Raw genomic sequence first — 26,675 nt, forward strand, 5'->3', positions numbered from 1 at the left:
TTTCTTCAAGTTTTCATATACCCACATATGTTACTCATGTGTTCTTGTGCATTGTCCTCTTTTTCTATTAAAGTCCTTCTATCTATAATTTCTGCTGTAATAATTCCACCATCTACTATCTCTGCCTTATCTGAGTTTGGTTTTGATGTTTGTTGTTTATCTTTAAACTGGTTTTTGTTGTTGGTCTTGTTGCCCTTTTGAATTCCTTGTAATATTTTGTTGAAAGCCATGCATGATGTTCCAGGTAAAAGGAACTGAGATAAGTATGCCTTTAGTTGAGGTTTTATGTTTATATAACTCAGAGTTAGACTGTGCTTAGTTTGCTGTTAGACTATGCTTGATTTATTCTAGCCATTGTTCTCAGAGGCCAAAATTTCCTTGGGTATTTTTGTTTCTATTACACCCTATTGTCTTTGGATTTCTGTAGGAGGTATTCTTTTTTTTTTTAGACTTATTTATTTATTTGGGACAAAGAAAGAGAGAGTGAGTGCAGGGTTGGGGAAAGGCAGAGGGAGAGAGAGAATCTCAAGCAGACCCCTGCTGAGTGTGAAGCCTGACTCCAGGCTCAATCTCACAACCCTGAGATCATGACCTGAGCCAAAAGCAAGAGTGAGACAGACACTTAATTAACTGATCCACACAGGTGCCCTGAGAGTTATTCTTTTTTTTTTCCCTGAGAGTTATTCTTAAATAACTGATAGTTTGATACTGGCTGCAGTAACAGTTTTCTGCTTTTGGGCTTTTGCTCTGGAAAGCTCTGATTCTCCATTTTCAACTGTCTGTCCAGTATTTGAGGCAACTGTTTTCCCTCTAATTTCAATTCTCTGTTGTTTCTTAGGGGAGTTGTTAATTTTCACCTTGTTCATCATTTTTCTTGTGAGGACAGGTAAGATAGCTATCAAGCTTTTAATTGTTGGACCAGAAACCAGAAGTTTCACATTCATCACTTTTTTTTCTTGGTTTATAATTCCCTGTCTGTAAAATAAAGGAATAAGATCATAACTTGATGGCTAAATTCTTCCCTAGCTCTAGCATTTTGTTGAGTCCATAAGCAGTGACTTGCATAAATGATTATGCTGTTTTGTGACATTTGCTACCCTTCTTCTACAGGCAGACCTCCAGGTGGACAAGGAAAGGCACAATTTCTTTGAGTCCTCTCTTGATTATGTTTATCAAATTCAGGAAGTTCAGGAGTCCAAGAAGTTCAACATTGTGGAGCCAGTAAGTTCTATCTATTGATGAATAGTCTAAAAATATTTACCAAATCCCAGATAAATATGGAGAACTTTGATCATAAAATTGAAATCTCAGATTTTGAAAGATACTTTATGCTTAATAATGAATGACAAGAAAATAGACACACTAGCTTGTGTTGCTCTTGGTCTCTTACTAATTTTTTCTCTCTTCCTTACCTCTCCTCCCCCTCCTTTCTTTCCTTTCCCATTTTCTCCCCACTCCCCAGCTATGATTTTTCTCTCTTTCTCTTTCTTTGCTTCTTTTCTCCTTTTCTCCCTCCTTTGATTTCTCTGTCACCCTTCCTTTTACCTTGTTCTCCTCCCTTCCTTGCTATCATGCTTTCAAAAAGCTTCTAAGGTGCCCATCATGTGCCAGTCAATGTGGTAGAACTCATGTCCCTTGCACTCAGTGACTTTCTATTGTATTATTTTTACTTCTATCTTCTTTTTTTATAACATCTCCTTGACTATAAAAGGGATGTGCTTTGATTTTATAACTATGTTGAATTTTGACTCTTACTACATCAAAGCTAGTAAAACATTATAGGAAGAACAAAACAAAAATAACAAATTCCCCATACAGATATAATCACGTAATATTTTGGCATTTTCTTTCCAAATTTTCTGTGTATCTATTATGTTTCTTTCTCTATTTATGTGTATCTTTGTACTTATAGATTTGGATGTATGTATGCATGTGTGCAGGTCAGTGTACACATGTATATATTTTGCACATGAGCATGTATGTCTTTGTACATGTGTATCTGTCCTCACATTTATATATATCTGTATATGTATGTGTGTGCAACCAAGTGTTTATTCATGTATACAAAAAAAATTAATTGAGCTTCTGTTATATGTCAGGCACTGTGCTAAACTCCAGGTATACTATCGTGAGCAAGACAAGCTGTTTCTGTCTTTATGAAGACTACCCTCTTATTGAGTAGACAGAAGGAAAAGAAAGATACACATAAATAAAACTAATTGTAATTTATGATAAAATAAAAAACAACAAGAATGGGTGGGTTCTTTAGATGGAGTGGTCAAGGAAGAACTCTAAAGTATCACTATTGCCAGAAAGGAGCATTATTATTTCAAGGTTTGTATATCATAGATGAAATCATATTTTCACTGTTTTTATTTCTGTGTATTTAATTATTAATGAGGTTGAACACTTAGGCCATTAAAAATGTTTTATTGATATTTGTATGTCTTATTCTAAAATCCTCCCCCCAAAATTTCTAATTTGAAAATGGGTTCACACTCCTTGAATCTTTTAGCATTATGACAGTCTTCATTAAGGTACGGATTCTTTATTCATTGATTCACTTATTTATCTATTTATTTAACAAATAGTGAGTGCCTACTCTATGCCAATTCTGGGGATACAGAGAGAAAATACACAGTCTAGTCCCACATGGTCCAAACTATAAATGATTTTTAAAGATTTTTAAAAATTTATTCATAACAGAGAGAGAGAGAGAGAGAGAGAGAGAGAGAGAGAGAGAGAGAGGCAGAGACACAGGCAGAGGGAGAAGCAGGCTCCATGCATGGAGCCTGACTTGGGACTCGATCCTGGGTCCCCAGGATCACACCCCGGGCCGAAGGCGGTGCTAAACCGCTGGGCCACCTGGGCTGCCCCAAATGATTTTCTTAAAGATTTTATTTATTCATGAGAGACACAGAGAGAGGAAGAGACAAAGGCAGAAGGAGAAGCAGGCTTCATGCAGGGAGCCTGATGTGGGACTCGATCCCAGGTCTCCAGGATCACACACTGGGCCAAAGGCAGGCGCTGAACTACTGAGCCACCCAGGCGTCCCTATAAATGACTTTATATGCTATCTGAAAAGGCTCTGAATGAATAAATTTGTTAGTAGTTCTTATTTTCTGGAACTAAGTCCAATGTAAATGTTCAACCTAATAAGTGAATAGCTATGTGTAAACCTGTTTGTGGTTTCATGATTACTTTTAACACTATACTGTATATGTGGAGTTTCTTTTCTCTATTTCTTTTTCCTTTATTTGGTGATGAGAAAGTGTTGGTGATAAAATTATTTTTACACATTTTCCATAGGTGTTGGCCTTTCTTCATAGCCTCTTCATTTCCAACAGTTTGACTGTGGAGCTCACACAGGATTTCCTCCCATACAAACAGCAGCTCCAGCTCAGTTTGCAGAATGTGAGTTTGCATATGTGTTTCTTCACCTGTCCCTGCATTCCAATTGGATTTCAGCCCCAGTGACCTTGACCTTGAAATCCCAGGTTATTTCATTCTAGCCAGTTTGTCAGGACATACTGGTGTGGATCATAAATATCAGTGTGCTTGTCTTCCAGTTTCAACTCTTACTCTTTGAGGCTTATTGTTAAAACCTACCCTTCCATCCACTGACACCTCTATCTATCCAATAAATATTCAGTTGCTAATTTACTGCATTCCTCTCAGGTTAAGACCCAACTATGGGCCTGTTTAAGCACAGGTCCTATGCTTTACTTCTGTGTTGGTCAGTCAAGGCACTTGTGAGTTTTATGACCATGAATGCCCATTTTGTCCTCTCTTTCTTTTCTCACTAATTACCAGGGTCAAATAAATGATATATAAAAGCTTTTTTATTCACCTTATTTCCTATGCTGGTTCTTTTAGATGGCCATAGGCACAGCCTTTCCATCTTTGTAACATATATAGATTTTTCTCATTTGTTTATTTAACCCACATTTAATGAATGTGTATGGACATAATACATACTCTGTGCCAGGTGTGGACATACCATAGTGATGTAGTTTTTCCATCCTCAGGGAGGATGAAATCTCTTGCAGGAATGAGACATAAACACTGGAGCACATCATAATTCTTTGTGATAAGTGTTTCAATAGTGTTAAGATCAACATTTTTAAAACACAGAAAGTGGAACATCTGCCTGCCTGCCACAGTTAGAGAAGGTATCACTGAGATAGTGACTTTGGACTAGTTGTTACGTTGCATAAAATTTGTAGAGTATTTTTATATAAAAAAGTTTGGTAATAAAGCTGGTACTAGAAATAAACTTCACTTGGTTGTTTAGGAGGATCCTGACTTATAATTGTTTTGTTTCTTTCTTTTTGGGTACTCACCTTCACCAGAATGTGAAAAGCCCCTGACTTCTGTGGATTTATACAATATACCTATAACCAGGTTGATCATTTGAATCTTCCTCCACATAGAACTTGAAAAGTATGAGTTTAATAACAACCTTTTTATCTAAGTATATGATGAATTCATTCACAAGATAATCAATAAAATGGGCCCAACAAGATATGCCAGTTCAGATCACTGTCGTAACAATCTTGATGTTGGACACTAAAGACCTATCTCTAGTGATTTTCATACCCACATTTCAAACAGTGTTTTGCTACTGTGTTTTAGTTGTGTAGTTTTAAAGCACCTTGTCATGTATTTTATCCTAATAGCCAGAATTTGATTCAGAGTCAAGTAGGCAGTAACTTTACTTGAGGCAGAGCTCAGAAGTTGCCATGATAATATTATCTTTGGAAACTTTCTTTATAGTTTCCCATCTTGTAAAGCAGAGGTCAGGCTGGTGCTCAGAATTCTAACAACCCTTATTTATTGGCTTATGTAATTCCCATTAGAAAAAAAAAGTCTCCCAGATGTGTTTTTATGTTTATATTGGTATTTATATTTGTTTCTCTTTTAGTCTTTAGTACTGGTAAACTCCATAAAATTGTTTTCTAGTCATTACGCCATTCAACATTTTTTTTTTACTATGTTGTAGCATTTTATGCAAACCAAGAAAACTCTGCACTGGATCTAAGACCAATAAATGCCTTTTAAAAAAAGATTTTATTTATTTATTCATAAGACACAGAGAGAAAGAGAGGCAGAGACATAGACAGAGGGAAGCAGGCTCCAAGTAGGGAGCCTGATGTGGGACTCGATCCCGGGTCTCTAGGATCAGGCCCTGGGCTGAAGGCAGCACTAAACCACTGAGCCATCCGGGCTGTCCAATAAATGCCTTTTAATAATGATGGTGATAATGGTAATAATTATGATGATAATGTCTTGACAGACAAGAAATCATTTCTCCAGTACCCGGGAAGAGATGGAAGAACTTAAGAAAAGGATGAGAGAAGCTCCCCAGACATGCAAACTTCCAGGACAGCCTACGATCGAAGGCTATCTCTATACACAGGAGAAATGTGTGTGGGAATACAAGGATAACCCACTGGGTTTCAGTAGGCTAGCACCTACTGCCACTTGCCCTCTCCAAACTCCAGGCACTCATATTGTTCACAGACCCCTGACAATTTACACCTCTTTGGAGAACTGTCTGGGAGTAGTGAATAAAAGGGGGGGAGGATAAATTAAAGGGGGAGGTTAAGGATTTGTCTTACAAAGTCTCTGGGATGATAAGATCTAAGATTTTTCTCTGTGATTTAAAATGGGGATTGTTAACTGTTTAATCCTTCTGATGACTCTGACTGGGGGAAAAAGGAAGTAGGGGAAAGAAGGCAGAAAAACAATATTTATTACACCTACTATGTGCCAGGCATGGCGCTAAATGCTTTAAATATACTATTTCATTTAATCTTTAAAACCACTTACCATATCCATTTTACTTGAGGCCACTGAGGCTTAGAGATCACTAGTTGAAAGTCACCCAATTATCAAGTAGCAAGCCTAAGAGTAAATTCAGTTCTATGAAATGCCAAAACCTAATATCCTATCAGTATACCCTATACCTTCTACTGCCTTAGGAACTCAGGGTTGCTCCTAAAGCACTAAACAACAACCACTGATTTCAGTGGGCAAAACAGTTGTTCATTGCTCTCCAAGGAACATTCATTGAATATTGCAGAGGATTCAAGCCTTCCTACCTCCTAAATTACATTATGAAAACCTGTATGTGCTCTTTAATGTTCCTTATGAACTATGACTCAATGCTCCCAAAGCCTGTGATTTCAGCCCTGCCCAGAATTATTATTATACCTGGGAAGAAGAGGCAAAAGAGGCGACTCAAATGTTACTTGTGACAAAAACTACTGCAATTCACAAAGCATGGCATTTAAGTAGTGATATTATCATGCTTTTCTTCTCTTAGAGAAATTAACTTTTAATGGTTTTCAAAGATGTGTTCTTCCACTTTTCAGATTTATCTCTTCCACTCTGCACTACAGGATTTCTCAATTTCAGTGCTATTGACATTTTGGCTTGGGTAATTCTTTGTATTTTGAGGGATTATATACATTATAGGGTGTTTTAGCAGCATCTATGGTCTGCCCTCACTTTATTCAAATAGCACTCCCTGGATGTGACAACCTAAAATGTCTCCAGACATTGCCAAGTATCTCTTGGGAGGCAAAATTTCCCTTAGTTGAGAACTACTGCTGTATTTTAAAAGATGTGGGAATAATGATTTTATAATCTTGGCTCTAACATCAAATAACTATGTGGTCCTTCTGTGCCCCAGTTTTCTAATTTGTCAAATGGCTATGATACTGCTATTCAGTTGAATGTTTCCCGAGCATCCTTTTTGCCCGATAATATGCAGTGCATTGGGGATTTGAAAAAATGAACCAATAATTTTTGCCTTCAAGAAGTTCACAGTATGATGAGGAAGATAGACACGTATATCAAGAATTATAAGGAAATGTGTTCAGCACTGCATTTGGAGCATATACCTAAGGGCTTCACTGAGGAAGCAGTGTTTGAATTAGAACTTGAATTATGAGTGGAAGTTTGATAGGTAAAACGGGGGTGAAGAGAAATTCAGGTATATACCATTGCATGTTACTTAGGCACGAAGGTGTGTGAGGATATTGTTCATTTTCAGGGTCTTAGTTTGCCAAGAATAGCCCTGGTTTACACCTGCTATCCTGATGTAATTATTAATAGTGACCCATTCACTTTTAAATATATACTAAATTTCTACTTTTCTACTTAAACCATATGGCCACTTATTTGGTAACTGAAAATAGTTCAATAAGAACCATAGAGGATGGCAAAAGACAAAGTAGGAAAGGTAAATATGATCACATTATGAAGGATTTTGTGGTTCAACCTAAGTTTAAAGACAGTGGGAAAGCCATGCAAGATTTATAGGAAAAGTGATATAAATAGAGATATGTATTTAGAAAATATTCCTTTAGCAGAGAATGGACTAGAAAGGAGTGATCAGAGATGGGGGAAATCAGAGAGAAGGTCACTGTAATAATTAATTAGAAAAATGGTGAATTTTTATTTTGCTTGAAATATCTCATTAAACATTGCAAGCAATTCAGTAATAGGGTCCTGAACTAATTTAGTTCTAAATGGAATGGGAAGGAGGAAACAGCTGAAGGAGAGACATGTGAGGAATAGACGGCAGAACCCAACAGCAATCAAATGGGACAGGTTATAGGGAATAAGGAGAAGATTACAGACAAATGTTTCCAACTCATACAATAGGATGAGCAGTAGAAGCTTTTAGAGGAGACATGGCAAGAAGAGTTATTTGGAGCAAGCTAGAGCAGATGTGGAAAGCATTTGATGAGGATTAGGATCTCTATATGTGCTGTGGGTCAATAACACTGCAGGGCTGGAGTTCAGGGGAAGGTTAAGGCTAGATCTGAAGACCTGTGGCTATGAAGATCAGACTGTACACCACTTCCATCTTAGCAGTGTATTGACCATACAGCCAAAAAATATATATACTCTGTCAGCCCACTTTTGCCTATTTTTGCAGGGGCTTTGGGGATATCCTGGGTGAAATATTACTGCCAGTATGAGAAAGAGACCAAAATGCTTACCATGACGCCTATGGAGCAGAAGCCAGGTGCTAAACAGGTCAGTTCTTTTCTGTGCCATATTTTTTGAAACTCATCTGTGAATGCATCTCAGAGAAGAGTATATCTTGACTTAGCATCAAAGAATCAAGTCCATCACTGTCAAGTGAAGCCATGACTCTGTATGTTCTTGACCTAAGTTTGAATTGGGCCAGATACTACTCAGTTGAGTGAAATATGTTATGTCAGGCCTTCTGAAAGTGGCTATACTTTTTCAGATCCTTTATTAAATTATTATAAGTGCCTGTCACGTTGTACAAGAAAATTTGCAAGAATATAGATGAGTTGCAGGAGGATAGTATTACTTGCTTTTAAGAAGTCTCTACTGTAGGATTCCTTTAAATAGCAAGTGTTTAAAATATCATTCTCCCAATTTCCTTTTTTAGAGAAGTATGTCTGTATCCTAAAGTTGGAATAACCTGTACCCCATATTCTATGTAATGTTCAAATATATTTAAGCAGGTAATGCTGCCTCTTCTGTCCTCCAAAGCTTCCCCTATTGCCTAAAATGTCAAGATGAGTTAAACACACTGAGAAGATAGTTACTTACCTAGACGAACCTAATCTGATACTGTACTATACTATATTATATATATGACCACACAGCCAAAAAATGTTATTCTGTCAAATCGTTTTGCCTGTCTTTGTAGAGGCTTTGGAAACTCTTTCTCTCTCTCTTTCTCTCTCTTTCTCTCTCTCTCTCTCTCTCTCTCTCTCTCTCTCTCTCTCTCTCCCTCAGGTTTATTAAGATAAAAGCTGGTAGTCACACTGTTCATATTCTAAAAGTAGTTCGATGTGTCCCTTAAACTGTCACTCAGACTGGGTCTTAAGGCATGATTTTTAAGGATTTTTATTCTTTACAAATTGTTTACGAAATCAACAAGGTTCATTAGTTAACACTGAACCTTGGTGGTATGAGAAGACCCAATTTTGGCAGGCAGAAATTTGGAGAAATATTAGGCCAATTGATCTCCATTGCTGGTGCTTTCTGTGGAAGATCCCCCTTTGTGGCTTGTACACAGAAAATTAGAGAGGACGGAGATTTGGTGTCAGGCTATTGAAAACTACTTCTTTTTTTGTTTTTAACCAAAAATTTTGTCACTCTGCTGTGAATGTGTATTGGAGATGGAATGTACCTCTAATGAAGTATACCAAATGGGGTTTCCAGAACCCTCATCCATGCTTCTATATATACCAGTTACTCATTCCTGATTCCAAAAATCTCCTTAGTTTCCAGTCTGTTAATTGCCAAAGTACCTTTCAGTGTCGTTTCAATAAGTTTGTCTTGGGATCCCTGGGTGGCGCAGCGGTTTGGCGCTTGCCTTTGGCTCAGGGCGCGGTCCTGGAGACCCGGGATCGAATCCCATATCGGGCTCCCGGTGCATGGAGCCTGCTTCTCCCTCTGCCTGTGTCTCTGCCTCTCTCTCTCTCTCTCTCTCTCTCTCTCTCTCTCTCTCTCTCTCTGTGACTATCATAAATAAATAAATTTTAAAAAAAGTTTGTCTTGTGCTGTATCACAGAATTTGTTCCATGTCTGTCAGAACTTAGCCCATGTATCTGACTGGCTAGTGCTTATAAGAAGCACTGTCCTGTAGTTTCTTCCCTTTCTTTTTCTACACATTACTTTCCAAATCCCAGACTTTAGAGTAAGCTTCTTTAGACACTTTGTCTCCTGCTCAGGAACCTACTGCAAAGCTCAAGACAGAAGCAGTAGATAACACTTTCATACCCTCTTAGAAGATAATTGCCAGCTCTCCTTTTAGCTTTTCTTTCCTTCTTTCCTTTTCATTGAGTGGCTGCTTTTTTAAAATTGCAATAGTGTCAGCCTAAATGGTTTTAATATGAGATTCCTCATGGAGTGGAAAGAGGAACTTGGTTCTCTATTTAGAAAGAAGGGGAGGTAGAGTAATAACTTGAATTTCTCTAAAATGAAGTTGGAAATGATTGAAAGATGATTGGCAGATTGAAGGATGGATTCAGAGTTGAGTTTTTATAGTGTAGGAGAGGCAAAAGGATAGACCTGAAAGGGGGTTGAGTGTGCCAATGAGGGAGAAATATTGTCTGTCAGTTCTTCTTGTCAGTTTTCTCAGTTCCTAATACTGGTTTGGGTTTTTGAAAGGTAAATAATACAAGTAAGACTATAATAACACTATAAAATCCACTATTTATTGAATGTCTACTGTGTGCCAGCCACTGAGCTAGACACTTTTCACCATGTGCCTCATCTACTTTCCCAGAAGCCCTGTCAAGTATTATTAGTTCAATTTGAAGATGGAGGAATTAGCACTCTTTCTGACTATGGTACTCGCCAGTAATCCCTAGTTCAGCCTATCAACTTCCACTTGTGTTACACTGCTTACTTTACAGATTATCTTCCCAAATTCTATTTTATAAAGTCCCCATTACTTCCTGTCAGGCAGTTCTGGTAAGAGGAAAGAGTGCTATATTTTGACTTTCAGCAACTAGGTTTAAATCCTAGTTCTGTGGCCCAGTAGCTTTTTGACCCCAAGTAAATTACATGATGTTGGTCTGTATCATTTTCCTCATCAGAAAAATGGCAAGAATAATACTGTAGTTCATAAAAATTTCTTGGGCACTAATTCTTTCCTAGATACTAGAGACATAAAGGTAAATAAGATGCTGCCCATGCCCTGGAGTTCTCAGTCAATTGGGGAAATAAAGCACGGAAACAGAAAGCTCTAATATAATGCACAAAACACATAATGAGCAGTGTCTGGGATTGGGGAAGAATTTGGGAGGAAATGAAACCTGAACTGCAGTTTGTAGAACAATTGAGATTTAGCCAGACCAAAAATATAGATAAAAATCATTGAAGGTGGAGGAAACATTATTTGCAGTTACAGAGTCACAAAAGTATGGCATGTATGAAATGATGGTACTCCTGCATGGATGGAGTATAACACACATGGACATAGCTATGGATAGCATGGAGTAATAGGCAGGGCCTCAGCCTCTGAGCTGTGATGCCTCTGATTCTGAAGGAGTTGAGAGTCTAAGGAGGGAGGGTGAGTATATGATGCTGTTAATAATCACTGTCAACTTGAAAGTCTAGTAATTCTTGACACCCTTATTATTGGGGTAAAGAAGGCAGATTGAAGGATGGATTCAGAGTTGAGCTTTTATAGTGTAGGAGAGGCAAAAGGATAGACCTAAAAGGGGGTTGAGTGTGCCAATGAGGGAGAAATATTATTTGATTAGCTGGATCAACTGTACGGGCCAGTTTGGATGGCATAGTACCCAGAAACACTTGGGCACTTAGGAAGTGTTTCTGAATTCCTGACAGCAAGGTAGTTAGCATTATCCCCATTTAATAAATTGTGCTGTTAAGATTGAGACTGGAAAATGATTTGTCCTGGGTTGCAAGCCAGTAAATGACAAAACTGAGATAAAACCCTAGGTGTTAAGCTTCCTAGTTTACTTCTATTTCCACTATACTGACTTGGGTGATTTTCAGTTAGCTATTTTACCTCTCTGAGCTTCACTTCTTTCTAAGGGTTGTTATGAAGAAAATTAAAATTTCCTAGCATAATGTGTGGCAAATACAAGGTAATTGATAAATGTTACTTTTCTTTCCTATACCACATTGTCTCTATGAGATAAGAGAGGGAAACTGAACAATGTGGAATTGGGAAATTTTAATCTGTGGACACAGTGAATTTCAGTGGCCTTTAATAAGTGGCCACTTCATAGCACCCATAAGACTAAGGTAGGCTACACTATTCTGCATATATGAAATATCAAATGCCACTTTGAGTAATATATAAATTTGCTTATTTTCTCTACTCCTGCCCTATCTCCAGAGAGATTGCTTTTGTGATTCTTATCTTCCTGAAGTGTCTGGAGGTGGGGAATGAAAATGTTTCTCTCCCCTCCTACATCTGCCAATTTAATGGAAGGAGGGTTGCATAAAGCCACTCGTAACTTGGAGGTTTTATGAACATTTTATTCAGTACACTTAATGCCGTTTCATCAACCTGTTTCTCCTACATTCTCCTCATATTATGTATAATGAGCTTCCTATTTAATCTACCATCCTTGGAAAAGAGTACTGACCTACCCCAAGCATTTTGTCCTGGTCTCAACCATTAATTACTAGAGCAAGAATAAACCATCTGCCATCTTGCTGCAAATACTGTTTGAAGGGACAAAGTTCTCAGTGAGGTTACACGTTGCTCCTGCTGCCCTGACAGATGCCTTCCAAGTGACTGAGGATACTGCAGGAGGCAGAAGCAGCTTCTGTGCATTTTTTTTCAAATTGGCTATTAATTATTTTCTTGTATCAGGGGCCTTTGGATTTAACCTTGAAGTACTGCGTGAGGAGGAAGACAGAGTCTATCGACAAAAGGTTCTGTTTTGATATAGAAACTAATGAAAGGTAAGCTATGCTAGTATGAATTGGTAATGTCCCCATGTGCTAGGTGCTGAACCTGAGTGTAGATCTTTTATTTTCCTCTATCATCTCTTATTGATGAAAATGAGTAAATCTATTCATGATATTATTGTCTTGGCTCTTCTGGCTACTATTCACAGGAATCCCTGTGAGAACTGAACCATTGTTAGTTCTCCCAGTGGAAACTTTAGTCAGCTTAACCTTGCCTGCTCAAGGCAGAATAAGTCACTCCTAGGATTTAATTTGTTATCAGATATGCAAATGTCAACATTTGATGATGATGCTGCAAGGACAAGATAACAAAACTCATTCTTTTTTTTTTTTGGAGTATCGAGTTTTTATTTAAATTCCAGTTAATTAACATATAGTGTAATATTAGTTTCAGGCGTAGAATTTAGTGATTCATCATGTATATACAACACCCAGTGCTCATCACAAGTGCCCTCCTTAATGGCTATCACCTATTTAACCCACGCCCCACCTCCCCTTCAGCAATCTCAGCTTGTTCTCTATAGTCAAGAGTCTGTTTCCTGGTTTGCCTCTCTTTTTTCCCCCAGGGTTTATCTGTTTCATTTATTAAAATTCACATGAGTAAAATTGTATGGTATTTGTCTTTCTCTGACTTATTTCATTTAGCTTAATGCTCTCTAGGTCCATCCACGTTGTTGCAAATGGCAAGATTTTGTTCTTTTTGATGGCTGAATAATATTCTTCTGTGTGTGTGTGTGTGTGTGTGTGTGTGTGTGTGTGTGTGTGTGTGGTGTTCTTATACAACATATATTCTTTATCCATTCGTCAGTCATTGGATATTTGGGCTCTCTCCATAATTTGCCTATTGTTGATAATGCTGCTATAAACATTGCGGTGCATATATTCTTTCGTATCAGTACTTTTTTGTCCTTTGAATAAATACCTAGTAGTATAATTGCTAAATCATAGGGTAGTTCTATTTTTAACTTTTTGAGGAACCTCCATACGGTTTTCCAGAGTGGCTGCAGGCACTTTGCATTCCCACCAATAGTGTAAGAGGAGTGACTCCCCTTTCTCCACATCCTTGCCAACATGTTTTTCCTTTGTTGTTAATTTTAGCTATTCTGACAGTGTGAGGTAATATCTCATTGCAGTTTTGATTTGTATTTTCCTGATGATGAGTGATGTTGAGCATCTTTTCATGTGTCTGTTAGCCCTCTATATGTCTTCTTTGGAAAAATGTCTGTGCATGTCCTCTGCTCATTTCTTAACTGGATTACTTGTTTTTTGGGTATTGAGTTTGATTAGTTCTTTGTAGATTTTGTATACTCTTTATTATATATGTCATTTGCAAATATCTCATCCCATTCAGCAAAACTCATTCTTTTATCTCCTAATGTAGCATACAAGAATAAGTGAATTGAAACACATTTTAAAAGAGGAGATAGGATGGAGGATGGTAGTGGTACTGGGGAGTCTTTTTCCCCTACTTGGTGCAAACATGATACAGACTTTCCCTACTTTGCAGATATTTATGTAAATTGGAAATAGTTTGAGAATCAACTTTCTGATTTCAGCTAGGGCTTTCAAACTTCGTACTTTGTTGCATTTGTTTCTCACCGGTACCCTCTTTTTGTTTTCTGGACCTGGGCACTTTTATCAGAGGTGAATTTAACCTTGAAATTTCAAAATGAGAGCATTTGGAATTACTTTGGAGAAAAGCATGTTATGTAGTAGGGAGGTTAATCCAAAATTCAGTGAATAAATGTTTCTATATATTATTTCAGTCTATTATTTCTACGTATTGGGTACTGCATAGTAAAATAGAATGTAACAAAATGGTTAGATTCCTAGAAAGGGGCTTAAAGGTCAAATTACTGTATAATATAAACAAAACTATCAATGACTGGAATCATAAAGATTAGACTAAGAGTTGAGGACTCTTTTTTTTTTTTTTTTTTGGTCTGGAAATAAGTAAAAAATCCTTTTCCCCATTTGAAATTTTTGTTTATCTATATAATTTCTTTGTTAAAAAATGGATGGTCCTGACCAAAGATGATTGTGATAGTAAACATTGTGAGTGGTAACCATGAGATTATCACTCATTTTTCCAACGGCTTCAGGCCTAGTGGGAAGGGGGAACCATACTTCTAGTTCCTGCAGAAAATGACTATTGGCTGTGGCTTCTCTTTCATGAATCTTTATTGTCTCTTGCTCTGTAGCATCAAAGTGCTTAAAAGAAATTAAAATTTTCTGTGTCTAATTTCATTCTGATTCAAGTTTCAGCTTAAATTTGCAAGCTACTTGCAAATAATATTCTCATAAACTCAAAGCAGTTGCAAACAATTTGGCCCTGAGATTAGGTGCTGGGACCAGTTTATATATCTTACACCCAGTGCTATGCATGGATCAGGATAGGTACTAAGTTTTCTGTTTGTTTTTAAATGTATTTTCCCACCCCATAATGCTGAGGAATTCTAAGACTAGAAGCCAGGAATTAAAGTTTCAATGTGTCTATGATTTTAGTTACCACATATTAGGAGCTTAAAAAAAATCACTCAATTATCTCTCCTTCATTTTACAGGTGAGGTGACTGAGACTTGAATATGTTAAGTGACATGCCCAAAGTCACATAGTGGCAAGGCAGAGCTCAAGCACTTGTCTCCAAAGTCCATGTTCTTTTCAATTTATTCCATTGTCTTATAAGGAGAATAAACATGCTGTGAAATAAAGGGTAAAATATAGTAAAGAACAGTTGCCAAGGTACATCTGTGCACATGAAATTTTCTAAGAGATGTGACATCTACTTTCCTGGTTAGTAAATCTGATATAAGAAACAAAGTCAGCATTCCCAGCAGGCATCTGGCACCTTTACTCATGTCCCTGCAGCACAGAGAGCAAAGGATTCATTGAGTCTCTTTTACTAACTCAGGAATAGAGGATAACTTTTTTTTTAAAGATTTTATTTATGGGGATCCCTAGATGACTCAGCAGTTTAGCACTTGCCTTCGGCCCAGGGTGTGATCTTGGAGTCCCGAGATCAAGTCCCACATTAGGCTCCCTGCATGGAGCCTGCATATCCCTCTGCCTGTGTCTCTGCCTCTCTCTGTCTCGAATCAATCAATCAATCAATAAGTAAATAAAATCTTTTTTCTAAAGATCCTGAGCCACCCATGCTTCCTGAGGATAACTTTTAAAAAAAATTAATTTTGCTGTCAGTATTTGAAACCACAGGCTTATAGCTCATAGACCTTGAAGTGCAATAATAGTAATAATAATAATAAATAACAACAAACAACAACTGCTAACATTTGCTGAGTACCTCCTAATGTACCAGGCACTATTCTCACTCAGCTCTGGAAATGTATAATTTCCTTTAATCTTCACTACAGTTTTGTGAGGTATGAGGTATTATCCCAGTTTCACAAAGGAAGACAAGGAGACAGAAAGAAATTAAGCAATTTAGGTAACACAGCTAGCACATGGTAGAGCCAGGATCCAAATCCACACTATTAACCATTGCACTGTACTGCACATATGCTGCATATACCTTTTTGTTCTGGATGTGTGACTGGGGTCTCAGGAAGGGCAGGTGATTTGTCTAAGGTCATAAAGATAGTCAATGGAAGATCTTGTACTAGAAGTGAATATTCTAGGATGCCTGGGTCACTCAGCATTGGAGCGTCTGCCTTTGGCTCAGGGTGTGATCCCGGAGTCCCAGGATTGAGTCCCACATTGGGCTCCCTGCATGGAGCCTGCTTCTTCCTCTGCCTGTGTCTCTGACTCTCTCTCTCTGCCTCTCATGAATAAATAAATAAATCTTTAAAAAAATAGAAGTCAATATTCTTTCTACTTTGTCACCCTGTTCTTATCAATTATTCTTTGAATTTGACTTTCTGTGGCAGCCAAGAATCCTCAAATGCCTCTTGAATAGTCATTTATTTATACTTTCAGTCTCTCTGTAAGGTGAAGAAAAGACACACAGTGGTTTTTGGATTTCCCAGATAGGGAATCTGAGTTCCAGAATGGGTTTAATGTCATACTGTCATATCTGGTCTGCATTGTCTGCTTTTTTGGTCTGTGGCCCATTTACTTGTTTTTCCTCTGGCTTCAAGATTCAGCTGGTTAGCTATCTTTACAAAGATTTCTAGACTTTCTAGCCCCATGTGATATATCCAAAAGGTTGGTTATTTGTTAGAAAAGGGTAAACTTGAAAATATCCAGTGCCCAAGTGATTTTGGCTTAAAAATCATTTGAAGGGCAGCCCAGGTGGCTCAGTGGTTTAGCACTACCTTCGGCCCAGGGCATGATCCTGGAGTCCCGGGATTGAGTCCCATGTCGGGCTCCCTGCATAGAGCCTGCTTCTCCCTCTCCTTTGTCTCTGTCTCTTTCTCTCTTCCTGTGTCTCTCATGAATAAATAAAAATCTTTAAAAAATCATTTGAGGGTTTTCCTTTTTTAAAAAAAGATTTTATATATTTATTCATGAGAGACACAGAGAGTGAGAGAGAGAGGCAGAGACACAGGCAGAGGGAGAAGCAGGCTACATGCAGGGAGTCAGATGTGGGACTCAATCCCAGGACCCCAGGATCACACCCTGGGCCAAAAGCATGCACTAAACCACTGAGCCACCCAGGGATCCCTGAGAGTTTTCCTTTTTAAGATGTACTTTAATGGAGTAAAATATAGGAAGTTGAATATGAATCCCATGATAATCAAAACTGGAAGGGACCTCTCAGCTCATCTGGTCTAATACCTGTTTAGATAAAGAAACTAAGGCCCACAGAGGCCCAGTTACTTTTCCAGACTCTCTGAACTCTCTTGTCTTGTCATTCTATGACTCTGAGAGAGGTCTTATCTTAATACAGAATGAGTAAGAGGAACAGGTTTCTCACAATGGTGCAGATATGCAGATGATGCAAGGAGACTTTATGTTTGCAATAATATGGTCAATCTGAAATTCTCAGTTTGGTTGTGAAGGTCTGTAAAGACCATATTCAGAGTATATCAACTTGGAGTATCTCTAGTTATAGGTAACCCACAAGTAAATTGAAAAAAAAAAAAACTGGGTTTGAGGCCATCTCCTATGGAGTAGAGGCCTTGTAGCATAGTGGTTAAGAAAGAACATGGCTGTTGGACCAGAATTCCTAAAATCAAATCCTGGCTCTATACTTACCCACTGTGTGAACTTAGCGAACATCTCAGTGCATCAGTTTCCCCTTCTGTAAAATAAGGATTACTATATAATACCTGCTTTATAGGTTCCTGGGTAGATAACATGAATTAATACTTATAAAGTAAAAAAAAATACTTATAAAGTACTTAGAACAGACTCTGGCATCTAGTGAGCATTCAGTAACTGTTAGTTATTCTTAGTAATAAGATTGCTTAAATCAGCCAAATGTCTCCTCCCTCTGCTGAGCCAGTGTGCATGTTATTGAATTCTTTCCAACTGGAAACATTCCTTGGACATCATGGATGGTGGAAGTAGCAAAGCCACTTTTTTTTTTTGGTGGATGAATGTGCCCATGCTGAACATGTTTACTCCTAGAGCCCAGACCAAACTCCTGGTTTCCAAGAAAGGCAGAGAGAGCCACAGTTTGGCTCAAATGCAATGGAGCCAATTTAATTGTGTATTATGATAAGGTCTTTTTGCATCTGCCTTCCTATCTCCTTGACTGACCCTGGCATGGGGCTGCTGAGATAGCACCTACCCCAGAGTTCCCAAAGTTACTGTTCTCTAAATGTTTCATTGTTTTTTTGTTTGTTTGTTTGTTTTTTGTTTTCTTTTTTTTTTTTTGAGTAAAAGAGATTTTGAAAGATTGTAATTCTGTATGTGCCTGCTCAGTGTGACACCTCCCAGGGCTGAGAGGGACCCTGGATCACAGTACTCCATTATTTCAGGTGAGTTTTCTACTTTTAATTTGGTCATTTTTTTTTCCCTTAGGCCAGGAACCATCACTTTGCAGGCCCTTTCAGAAGCTAACAGAAGGCTATGGATGGAGGCCATGGATGGAAAAGAACCTGTAAGTTATCTCAGGACACTGGAGAAACCTCAGCACCACAGTCTAGTATATGAATGTCCTTAGTGGTACCAGTGAGTCAAGGATGATTAAATAGTCAGATCTTCAGACTCTTGAGAGCTAGAAGGAATTGTTGGCGCGACATTTCATGTTTAAGAAGTCAGGCAATTTGAGTTCCAGAGAAGATGAGGTACTTCTTAGGGATTACTCTCAGAAAAGGCATAAAAGCTGGACCTAGAACCCAAGTTTCTCAGCTTCTTGTTTCAGTGTAGGATGAGGCAGCTGTGCCCACAAGATCTTCTTAAGAAAGAAAATTAAGTCTTTTTTCATTTTATAAAACTAATATGTGTTCAGTTAGAAAGATGTAAAATAATTGTATTAATTGAATAAGCATTTATTATGATCTTATCCAAAGTACTTTTGTTGCCCCCATCTTACATTCCCAGGTCAGCTTATTCTCTTTAAGGGTACAGCTGATGAGAAGATGGTACTGGCATCCTATATCCCAAGATGTACCAGTCTGTTTTTTTATTATTTTTATTTATTTATGATAGTCACAGAGAGAGAGAGAGAGAGAGAGAGAGAGAGAGAGAGAGAGAGAGAGAGGCAGAGGGAGAAGCAGGCTCTGTGCACCAGAAACCCGACGTGGGATTCGATCCAGGGTCTCCAGGATCGCGCCCCGGGCCAAAGGCAGGCGCTAAATAAACCACTGCGCCACCCAGGGATCCCCCAGTCTGTTTAGAACATTGTTACACAGAAGGTCAAGCAGTACCTTAAAAGGTTTAGTGATTGTCATAGAAAGACAAATATGAAGAGTCAGAAATTACTAAAAAGCACTTTTTCTCTTCAGTATCTTCCATGCAGGTTTATTCTAGTGGTATATGAAGTAACATAACCTTCCTAGTATTGCAATTAAAAGCCTGAATCTGGATCCTAGTTGTGCCATTCAGTGGTTGTATAACTTTAAGGAAGTTATTCTCCTTGAGATTCAGTTTTCTTCTCTTTAGTAAAATGGGTTTAATAATCTCATTCTTCTTAACTCACAAAGTTTCTTTGAAAAATCAAATGAATGAAATTCTGTCAACCATAGTGTGCTATATTAGTTTTAGATATTTCTATCTGGCCTGAAGGATGACTGCAAAGCTACTGAGATTCAATAATATTTGGATATAGTCAAATCTCCTTGTTTTATTCAAGGCAAAAATGTACTAAGAGGGAGATATACTCCAGGGTTTTCTTTCTGTGTCTCCTCAGTGCCCTGGGGACTAAAGAGGAGTACCAAGATCTCAGATTGCATTTATAGCCAACTAAGGAGATAGCAGGAAAGAAGTGGTATTGTGAGGCTTGCCATGCAGAAAATAATCCATGACCTGTCTCTCTGCCCTCCTTCCCAGAAACCTGGAGCTTAACTATTGCATGCCTATCATGTTTCTACAGGAGGGTGGTAGGAGGTTCAGCAAGGCAATTTATTCTTGATTCCGTCTTCTGAACTTATTTTCTCTTCAGATTTTAAAGATCAAAGTATGCAGATAGCTTTTTATAGAGAATGACATTAGAATATGGGTCCACTGAATGTGGATCCCTAACAACTTGATTGTAATAGACTTTCTACAAATACCTTGCTTATGCAAGTGGCAGCAAGGGCTGGCAGCACAGAAATCTCACTCATTGAAATAATCCACGGGCATACACACATATGCAGAAAATCTATTAAAATGAGAAGTTGCTAAAGCAAACTTTAACAGATACCATATAGAAGGCTTATTTCCTGTAGTTTCACATTATTATTGTTGCTATTTTACTAAATACCTCAATTTACTAATCTTACACATGGTATGCATACCTTTGTTAAAGTGTCAAAGAAGATCAGGACTTGAAGGGACATCCAGTCCAATCCATATCATTTTAGAGATATAAATTTTGAAGTATAGAAAATGAAAAGAACATGCCCAAAACTTCATAATAAAGTAGAGGTAAAACCAGGAATAGACTTTAAGAGTCAAGGATCTCCTCGTTGGACTCTCACATAGCTATCTCAGTCTGTACTTCAATATGATTCAGAAGAATCTTGATCAATGCATAGATCTCTTTGAATTGGGAACTTGCTTTTCTACAGAGGAACACCCATTAATTAGCCTTTAGGGTAAGAGGTTGGTATTGGGAACATTTAAATTTTATCATCAATGCCCAATACTCATTTATCCATTAGAAAACTATTTCTTTTCTCTCATGCTCTCTTGCTCCATCAGAAAAATTCTTCAAGCTTTGCATTAGTAAATCACTAAGATGGGTACACTACAACTTCAGCTGCAGTGAGCTACTTGGAATCTACTGTAGTCTTCAGGGATTGTTAATCCAAGTGTTTTCTAGGGACCTAGGCAAAGATGATTCTGCTTTTTCATCTTATTAATGCTTTAGAGTCACTACTGGTTTTGACGAACTGAAGAAAGAGATTTAGTATTATTTGCCATACTTACCTATAGTGATTCACAATAGCCATGGCTCTTTCTTTCTCTTCTTTTATAGATCTACCATAGCCCCGTAACAAAACAGGAAGAAAGTGAGTCAAATTTATGATTTACTGACCTTACAAACTGCTGGCTGTCCTAATCACAGTTAATGCTATCATCAATAATATGTAATATTGATGTGAATGTGTTTATTGATGCCTTTGTGTGGAATAGAATTCGGACTTATTTTTGTAAAAAGAAGTATGTCTACTGACTGAAATAAAGAAGTAACTATATCTTAGCTTTTGGTGTGAGTAGTAATAGCAATATAGAGAAGAAAATTATATCTTCCTTGTTCTAAACACATGATAGAAATGATTTGCATTTCCAAACTAACATTTGGTGTTTGATATTCCTCATGCCTAAAACAAACATAATGCAATGGGATAATTAAAGCCTTTTGTGTTATAAGAGTAAAAACTCTATTCTCTCCCTGAATAAAAATATCTTTCCATTTAAAGGTATTAGAGATGACAAACTATGCCCCTTATTCTCTCACTGCAGTCTCCTAGCATGAGCAGGATCAAAAATGTTTCATAGGTAAAGCTTGTTATAGCAGGATCTAACTCTGTTTTCCTTTGTTTGAAACAGTGGAGCTGAATGAAGTAGGTTTCAAGTTTGTTAGGAAATGCATCAATGTCATTGAGACCAAAGGTAAGATATAAACCAGGGCATTGGCAGTGTTTTAATCTGGTCACTCTGAATTTATCCTGGGGCAATTTCTCTAAGGTAGCAATGATGTCATTCATTGACCAGGACTCATTTTAGCAATCAAGACTATTTATAAACCTGAACACTAGACACAAATTTGTAAAATTCCAGCAAATTCCAAACAAGTGGTATCCAAGCATATTGGGATAATTTGTGGCTTCCTACTTTTGAATAGAAAGCTTAATTAATCAAATGGTACAAAGTTCTAAGTTATACAAGATAATTGTCTCCTAGAGATCTGCTGTCCAGCATAAAGCTGTAGTTAATAATACTGTATTGCAGATTTAAAAATGTACTAAAATGGTAGATCTTGTGTTAAGAATTCCTATCACAAAAAATAATAATAATGAATAAAGAAGGCAACAGGAAACTTTTAGAGGTGATAGATATGTTTCTGCATAGATTGTGGGGATGGCTTCACTTATCTCCACCTCACCAAATTATATATATTAAATATGTAAAGCATCTTCTATTTCAAAGAAAAATAAATAGAAAGAGCTTCAAACAGCTTATAAAGTATTCTGAAATACTACTGGGCACTCTGCAAGTAGTGTTATGATGGTTCTATTTCAAATAAATTAGAGTTCAATTTCTGCTGCAATACGTATTGGTTTAAAAATTGATGGGGTGCAAAGCCAAACTCAGACAAATATGGAATCAGTGTTTTTCCAGGTTGATAATGATACTCTCTAATTTCTCTCTGAGAATATTTAGAATGTGGGTATGTAGTACATGAGCCAAGCCTCTTTTTTTCTGTGAAATGTTGCTAGAATTTCTCTATACACAAAATGGCCTTTTGTTTCACATAAGCCATATTCCATCTCTTTCTTTGTATCACTGCTGACAGGCAACTCAGAGGTTAATATTTCCTCCTTTTTCAGTTAAACCCTAGCTCCATTCCAAGACAATGGCACTATTCTCAGCCACCCACTGCTACCCACTTAAGCATATTTTTCTATTTATTATAGAGTATATTCTCTTCTGTTCACATTAATGTAATCTTGGTATAATCCAAATGAAAGTATGGAGAACATAATTTGGAGACATGCTTCAAAACTGTTTCCCTATTGCAGGGGATGGCTGGAGAACTTGGAGGGAGTAGGGAGACACTTTCCTGTTTGAACTGGCACCAGGGTTTAAGTACTTACTTTCTCTACTTTGAAGGAAATGAAAGTTCTAGTTATAAGAAACACAACTGAGCTCATTTTCTCTCCCTAGGGATCAAGACAGAGGGATTGTACCGTACTGTGGGCAGCAACATTCAGGTTCAGAAGCTACTGAATGCCTTTTTTGGTAACAATTTTAATTTCATAATTTGTATTGGAAATTGTGTATTAAAAAGAAATGTGACTATAAGAGAAAAGAGACATTGTTTAAAAAGGTTGTAGAGTATTTAAAAAATATTTTCAAGGGAAAATGTACACATATTGCCTACCCTGGGTCAAAGACAATCTTGTCTTGAAACAACTAGCATCTCTCTTTCTCCACATCATATTGACACCTCAGAACCTTTGCAAACTGGCTTCTACCCCAACCTCTCCACTGGAACTACTTTCAGTAGGCTTTGAAGGTATCATCTGTGAAATCCAATGGACAATTTTCAGAAGCTATCTTGCTTGATCTCCTTGTTGACTACTCCCTTCTTTTTGAAACTTTCTATGTGACTTCTGTGACTCAACCTCTTGTGATTTTCTAAAATCTTGTATTAAATCTTTCAAGTGACTCTATTGACAGATCCTTTTTCTTCTTACCATCTTCTAAATCTTGGCTGGATACTTTCCAGCATTCCTCCTTTGCCACCCTTTGCTTCCTCAAAATGTATTCCTAATGAATAAATATTAACCTAGTTATGGATCACATTTTTCCCTTTTTGAACATCTAGTAATTGTTTAAAGGTTTTAATTCCAGCTAGTTAACATACAGTGTGATAGTAGTTTCCTGTGTATAATATAGTGATTCAACACTTCCATTCAACACCAATTGCTCTTCACAAGTACACTCCCTAATCCCTATTACATGTTTCATCCCCCCAACTCCCCTCTGATAACCATCACTTTGTACTCTATAGTTAAGAGTCTATTCTTGGTTTGACTCTTTTTTCCATATATATATGGAAATATATATATATATATATATATATATATATATATATATATATATTCATTCATCAGTCAATGGACATTTCGACTCTTTCCATATTCCGGCTTATATTCATAGTGCTGCTATAAACATCAGGATACATTTAGACTTTGAATTAGTATTTTTGTATTCTTGGAAGAAATACCCAGTAGTGCAATTTCTGGATCATAGGGCAGTTCTGTTTTTAACTTTCTGAGGACCTCCACACAGTTTTCCAAAGTGGCTGCACCTGTTTGCATTTCCACCAACGCTGCAAGAGGATTCTACTTTTTCCACATCCTCACTAATGCATGTTTCTCGTGTTGTTAAGTTTAGACTTTCTGACAGGTGTGAAGTGACATCTCATTTTCGTTTTCATGAGGAGCTGAAGTTGAGCATTTTTTCATGTGTCTGTTGGCTGATTGGAAAAATGTCTATATTCATATCTTCTGCCAATTTTAGAATGATTATTTGTTTTTTGGGGTGTTCAGTTTTATAAGTTCTATTTTTAAAGATTATCAACTACTTTTTATTTTATTTATTTTTTTATTGGAGTTCAATTTGCCAGCACATAGCATAACACCCAGTGCTCATCCTATCAAGTGCCCCACACAGTGCCCATCACCCAGTCACCCCAACCCTCCGCCCACCTCCCTTTATACCACCCCTTGTTCATTTCCCAGAGGTAGGTGTCTTTCATGTTCTGTTGCCCTAACTGATATTTCCCACTCATTCTCCCTTCTTTCCCCTTTATTCCCTTTCACTATTTTTTATATTTCCCAAATGAATGAGACCATATAATGTTTGTCCTTCTTGATTGACTTACTTCTCTCAGCATAATACCCTCCAGTTCCGGGATCCCTGGGTGGCGCAGCGGTTTGGCGCCTGCCTTTGGCCCAGGGCGCGATCCTGGAGACCCAGGATCGAATCCCACATCGGGCTCCCGGTGCATGGAGCATGCTTCTCCCTCTGCCTATGTCTCTGCGCCTCTCTCTCTCTCTCTCTCTGTGACTATCATAAATAAATAAATAATTTTTAAAAAAAGGAAAAAAATACCCTCCAGTTCCATCCATGTTGAAGCAAATGGTGGGGGTTTGTCATTTCTAATGGCTGAGTAATATTTCATTGTATACATAGACCACATCTTCTTTATCCACTCATCATTTGATGGACACTAAGGCTCCTTCCATAGTTTGACTATTGTGGACATTGCTACTATAAACATTGGGGTGCAGGTGTTCCGGCATTTCACTGCATCTGTATCTTTACGGTAAATCCCCAGAAGTGCAATTGCTGGGTCATAGGGCAGTTCTATTTTTATTGATTTTATGGATTTCATTTATTTATTTATTCATGAGAGATAGAGAGAGAGAGAGAGAGAGAGAGAGAGAGAGAGAGAGAGAGAGAGAGGCAGAGACACAGGCAGAGGTTGAAGCAGACTCCATACAGGGAGCCTGACGTGGGACTCGATTCCGGGTCTCTAGGATCACACCCTGGGCTGAAGGTGACACTAAACCACTGGGCCACAAGGGCTGCCCAAGAGTTCTATTTTTAACCCTTTGAGGGACCTCCACACAGTTTTCCAGAGTGGCTATACCAGGTCATATTCCCACCAACAGTGCAAGAGGGTTCCCCTTTCTCCACATCCTCTCCAACATTTGTTGTTTCCTGTCTTGAGAATTTTCACCATTCTCACTGGTGTGAGGTGGTATCTCTTTGGGGTTTTGATTTGTATTTCCCTGATGGCCAGTGATGCAGAGCATTTTCTTTTCTTTCTTTTTTTTCCCCCAGAGCATTTTTTCATATGCTTGTTGGCCATGTCTATGTCTCTGTGAAATTTCTGTTCATGTCTTTTGCCCATTTCACAATTGGATTGTTTGTTTCCTTGCTGCTGAGTATAATAAGTTCTTTTTTTTAATTTTTTTTATTTTTTTTGGTAAGTTCTTTATAGATCTTGGATACTAGCCCTTTATCTGATTAATCATTTACAAATGTCTTCTCCCATTCTGTAGATTGTCTTTTAGTTTTGTTGACTGTTTCTTTTGCTGTGCAGAAGCTTTTTATCTTTATGATGTCCCAATAATTCATTTTTGCTTTTGTTTCCCTTGCCTTCATAGATGTAACTTGCAAGAAGTTGCTGCAGCCAAGTTCAAAAAGGGTGTTGCCTGTGTTCCCCTCTAGGATTTTGAAGGAATCTTGTCTCACATTTAGATCTTTCATCCATTTTGAGTTTATCTTTGTGTCTGGTGTAAGAGAATGATCTAGATTCGTTTTTCTACACGTGGCTATCCAATTTTCCCAGCACCATTCATTGAAGAGACTGTACTTTTTCCAGGGGATAGTCTTTCCTGCTTGGTCGAATAGTGGTGGACCATAGAGTTAAGGGCCCATTTCTGGGTTCTCTATTCTGTTCCACTGATCTATGTACCACACTATCTTGATGATTACAGCTTTGTAGTACAGCCTGAAATCTGCATTGTGATGCCTCCAGCTCTGGTTTTCTTTTTCAATATTCCCCTGGCTATTCGGGTCTTTTCTGATTCCACACATATCTTAAGATGATTTGTTCCAACTCTCTGAAGAAAGTCCATGGTATTTTGATAGGGATTGCATTAAATGTGTAAATTTCCCTGGGTAGCATTGACATTTTCACAATATTAATTCTGCCAATCCATGAGCATGGAATATTTTTACATCTCTTTGTGTCTTCCTCATTTCTTTCAGGAGTGTTCTGTAGTTTTTAGGGTATATATCCTTTACCTCTTTGGTTAGGTTTATTCCTAGGTATCTTATGCTTTTGGGTGCAATTGTAAATGGGATTGACTCCTTCATTTCTCTTTCTTCAGGCTAATTGTTAGTATATAGAAATGTCATTGATTTCT

At 37.7% G+C, this 26,675-nt stretch overlaps 1 protein-coding gene across 3 annotated transcripts in view; it reads left to right on the plus strand.

The window, feature by feature from the left end:
* The window catches only part of OPHN1 (oligophrenin 1), a 512,189-nt gene that overhangs the window by 345,241 nt on the left and 140,273 nt on the right, over positions 1-26,675 (plus strand). For all 3 annotated transcript variants that reach the window (XM_055337756.1, XM_055337758.1, XM_055337757.1), the window contains exons 7-15: positions 1,111-1,221; positions 3,310-3,414; positions 5,297-5,426; positions 7,952-8,052; positions 12,356-12,447; positions 18,379-18,457; positions 20,981-21,014; positions 21,556-21,618; positions 22,894-22,968. In XM_055337756.1, the coding sequence (XP_055193731.1) occupies positions 1,111-1,221; positions 3,310-3,414; positions 5,297-5,426; positions 7,952-8,052; positions 12,356-12,447; positions 18,379-18,457; positions 20,981-21,014; positions 21,556-21,618; positions 22,894-22,968 (790 nt within the window). The remainder of the gene's footprint in view (positions 1-1,110; positions 1,222-3,309; positions 3,415-5,296; positions 5,427-7,951; positions 8,053-12,355; positions 12,448-18,378; positions 18,458-20,980; positions 21,015-21,555; positions 21,619-22,893; positions 22,969-26,675) is intronic.

The sequence above is a fragment of the Nyctereutes procyonoides genome, unplaced genomic scaffold, assembly GCF_905146905.1.
Source record: "Nyctereutes procyonoides isolate TBG_1078 unplaced genomic scaffold, NYPRO_anot_genome, whole genome shotgun sequence".
Taxonomy (NCBI): Eukaryota; Metazoa; Chordata; class Mammalia; order Carnivora; family Canidae; genus Nyctereutes; species Nyctereutes procyonoides.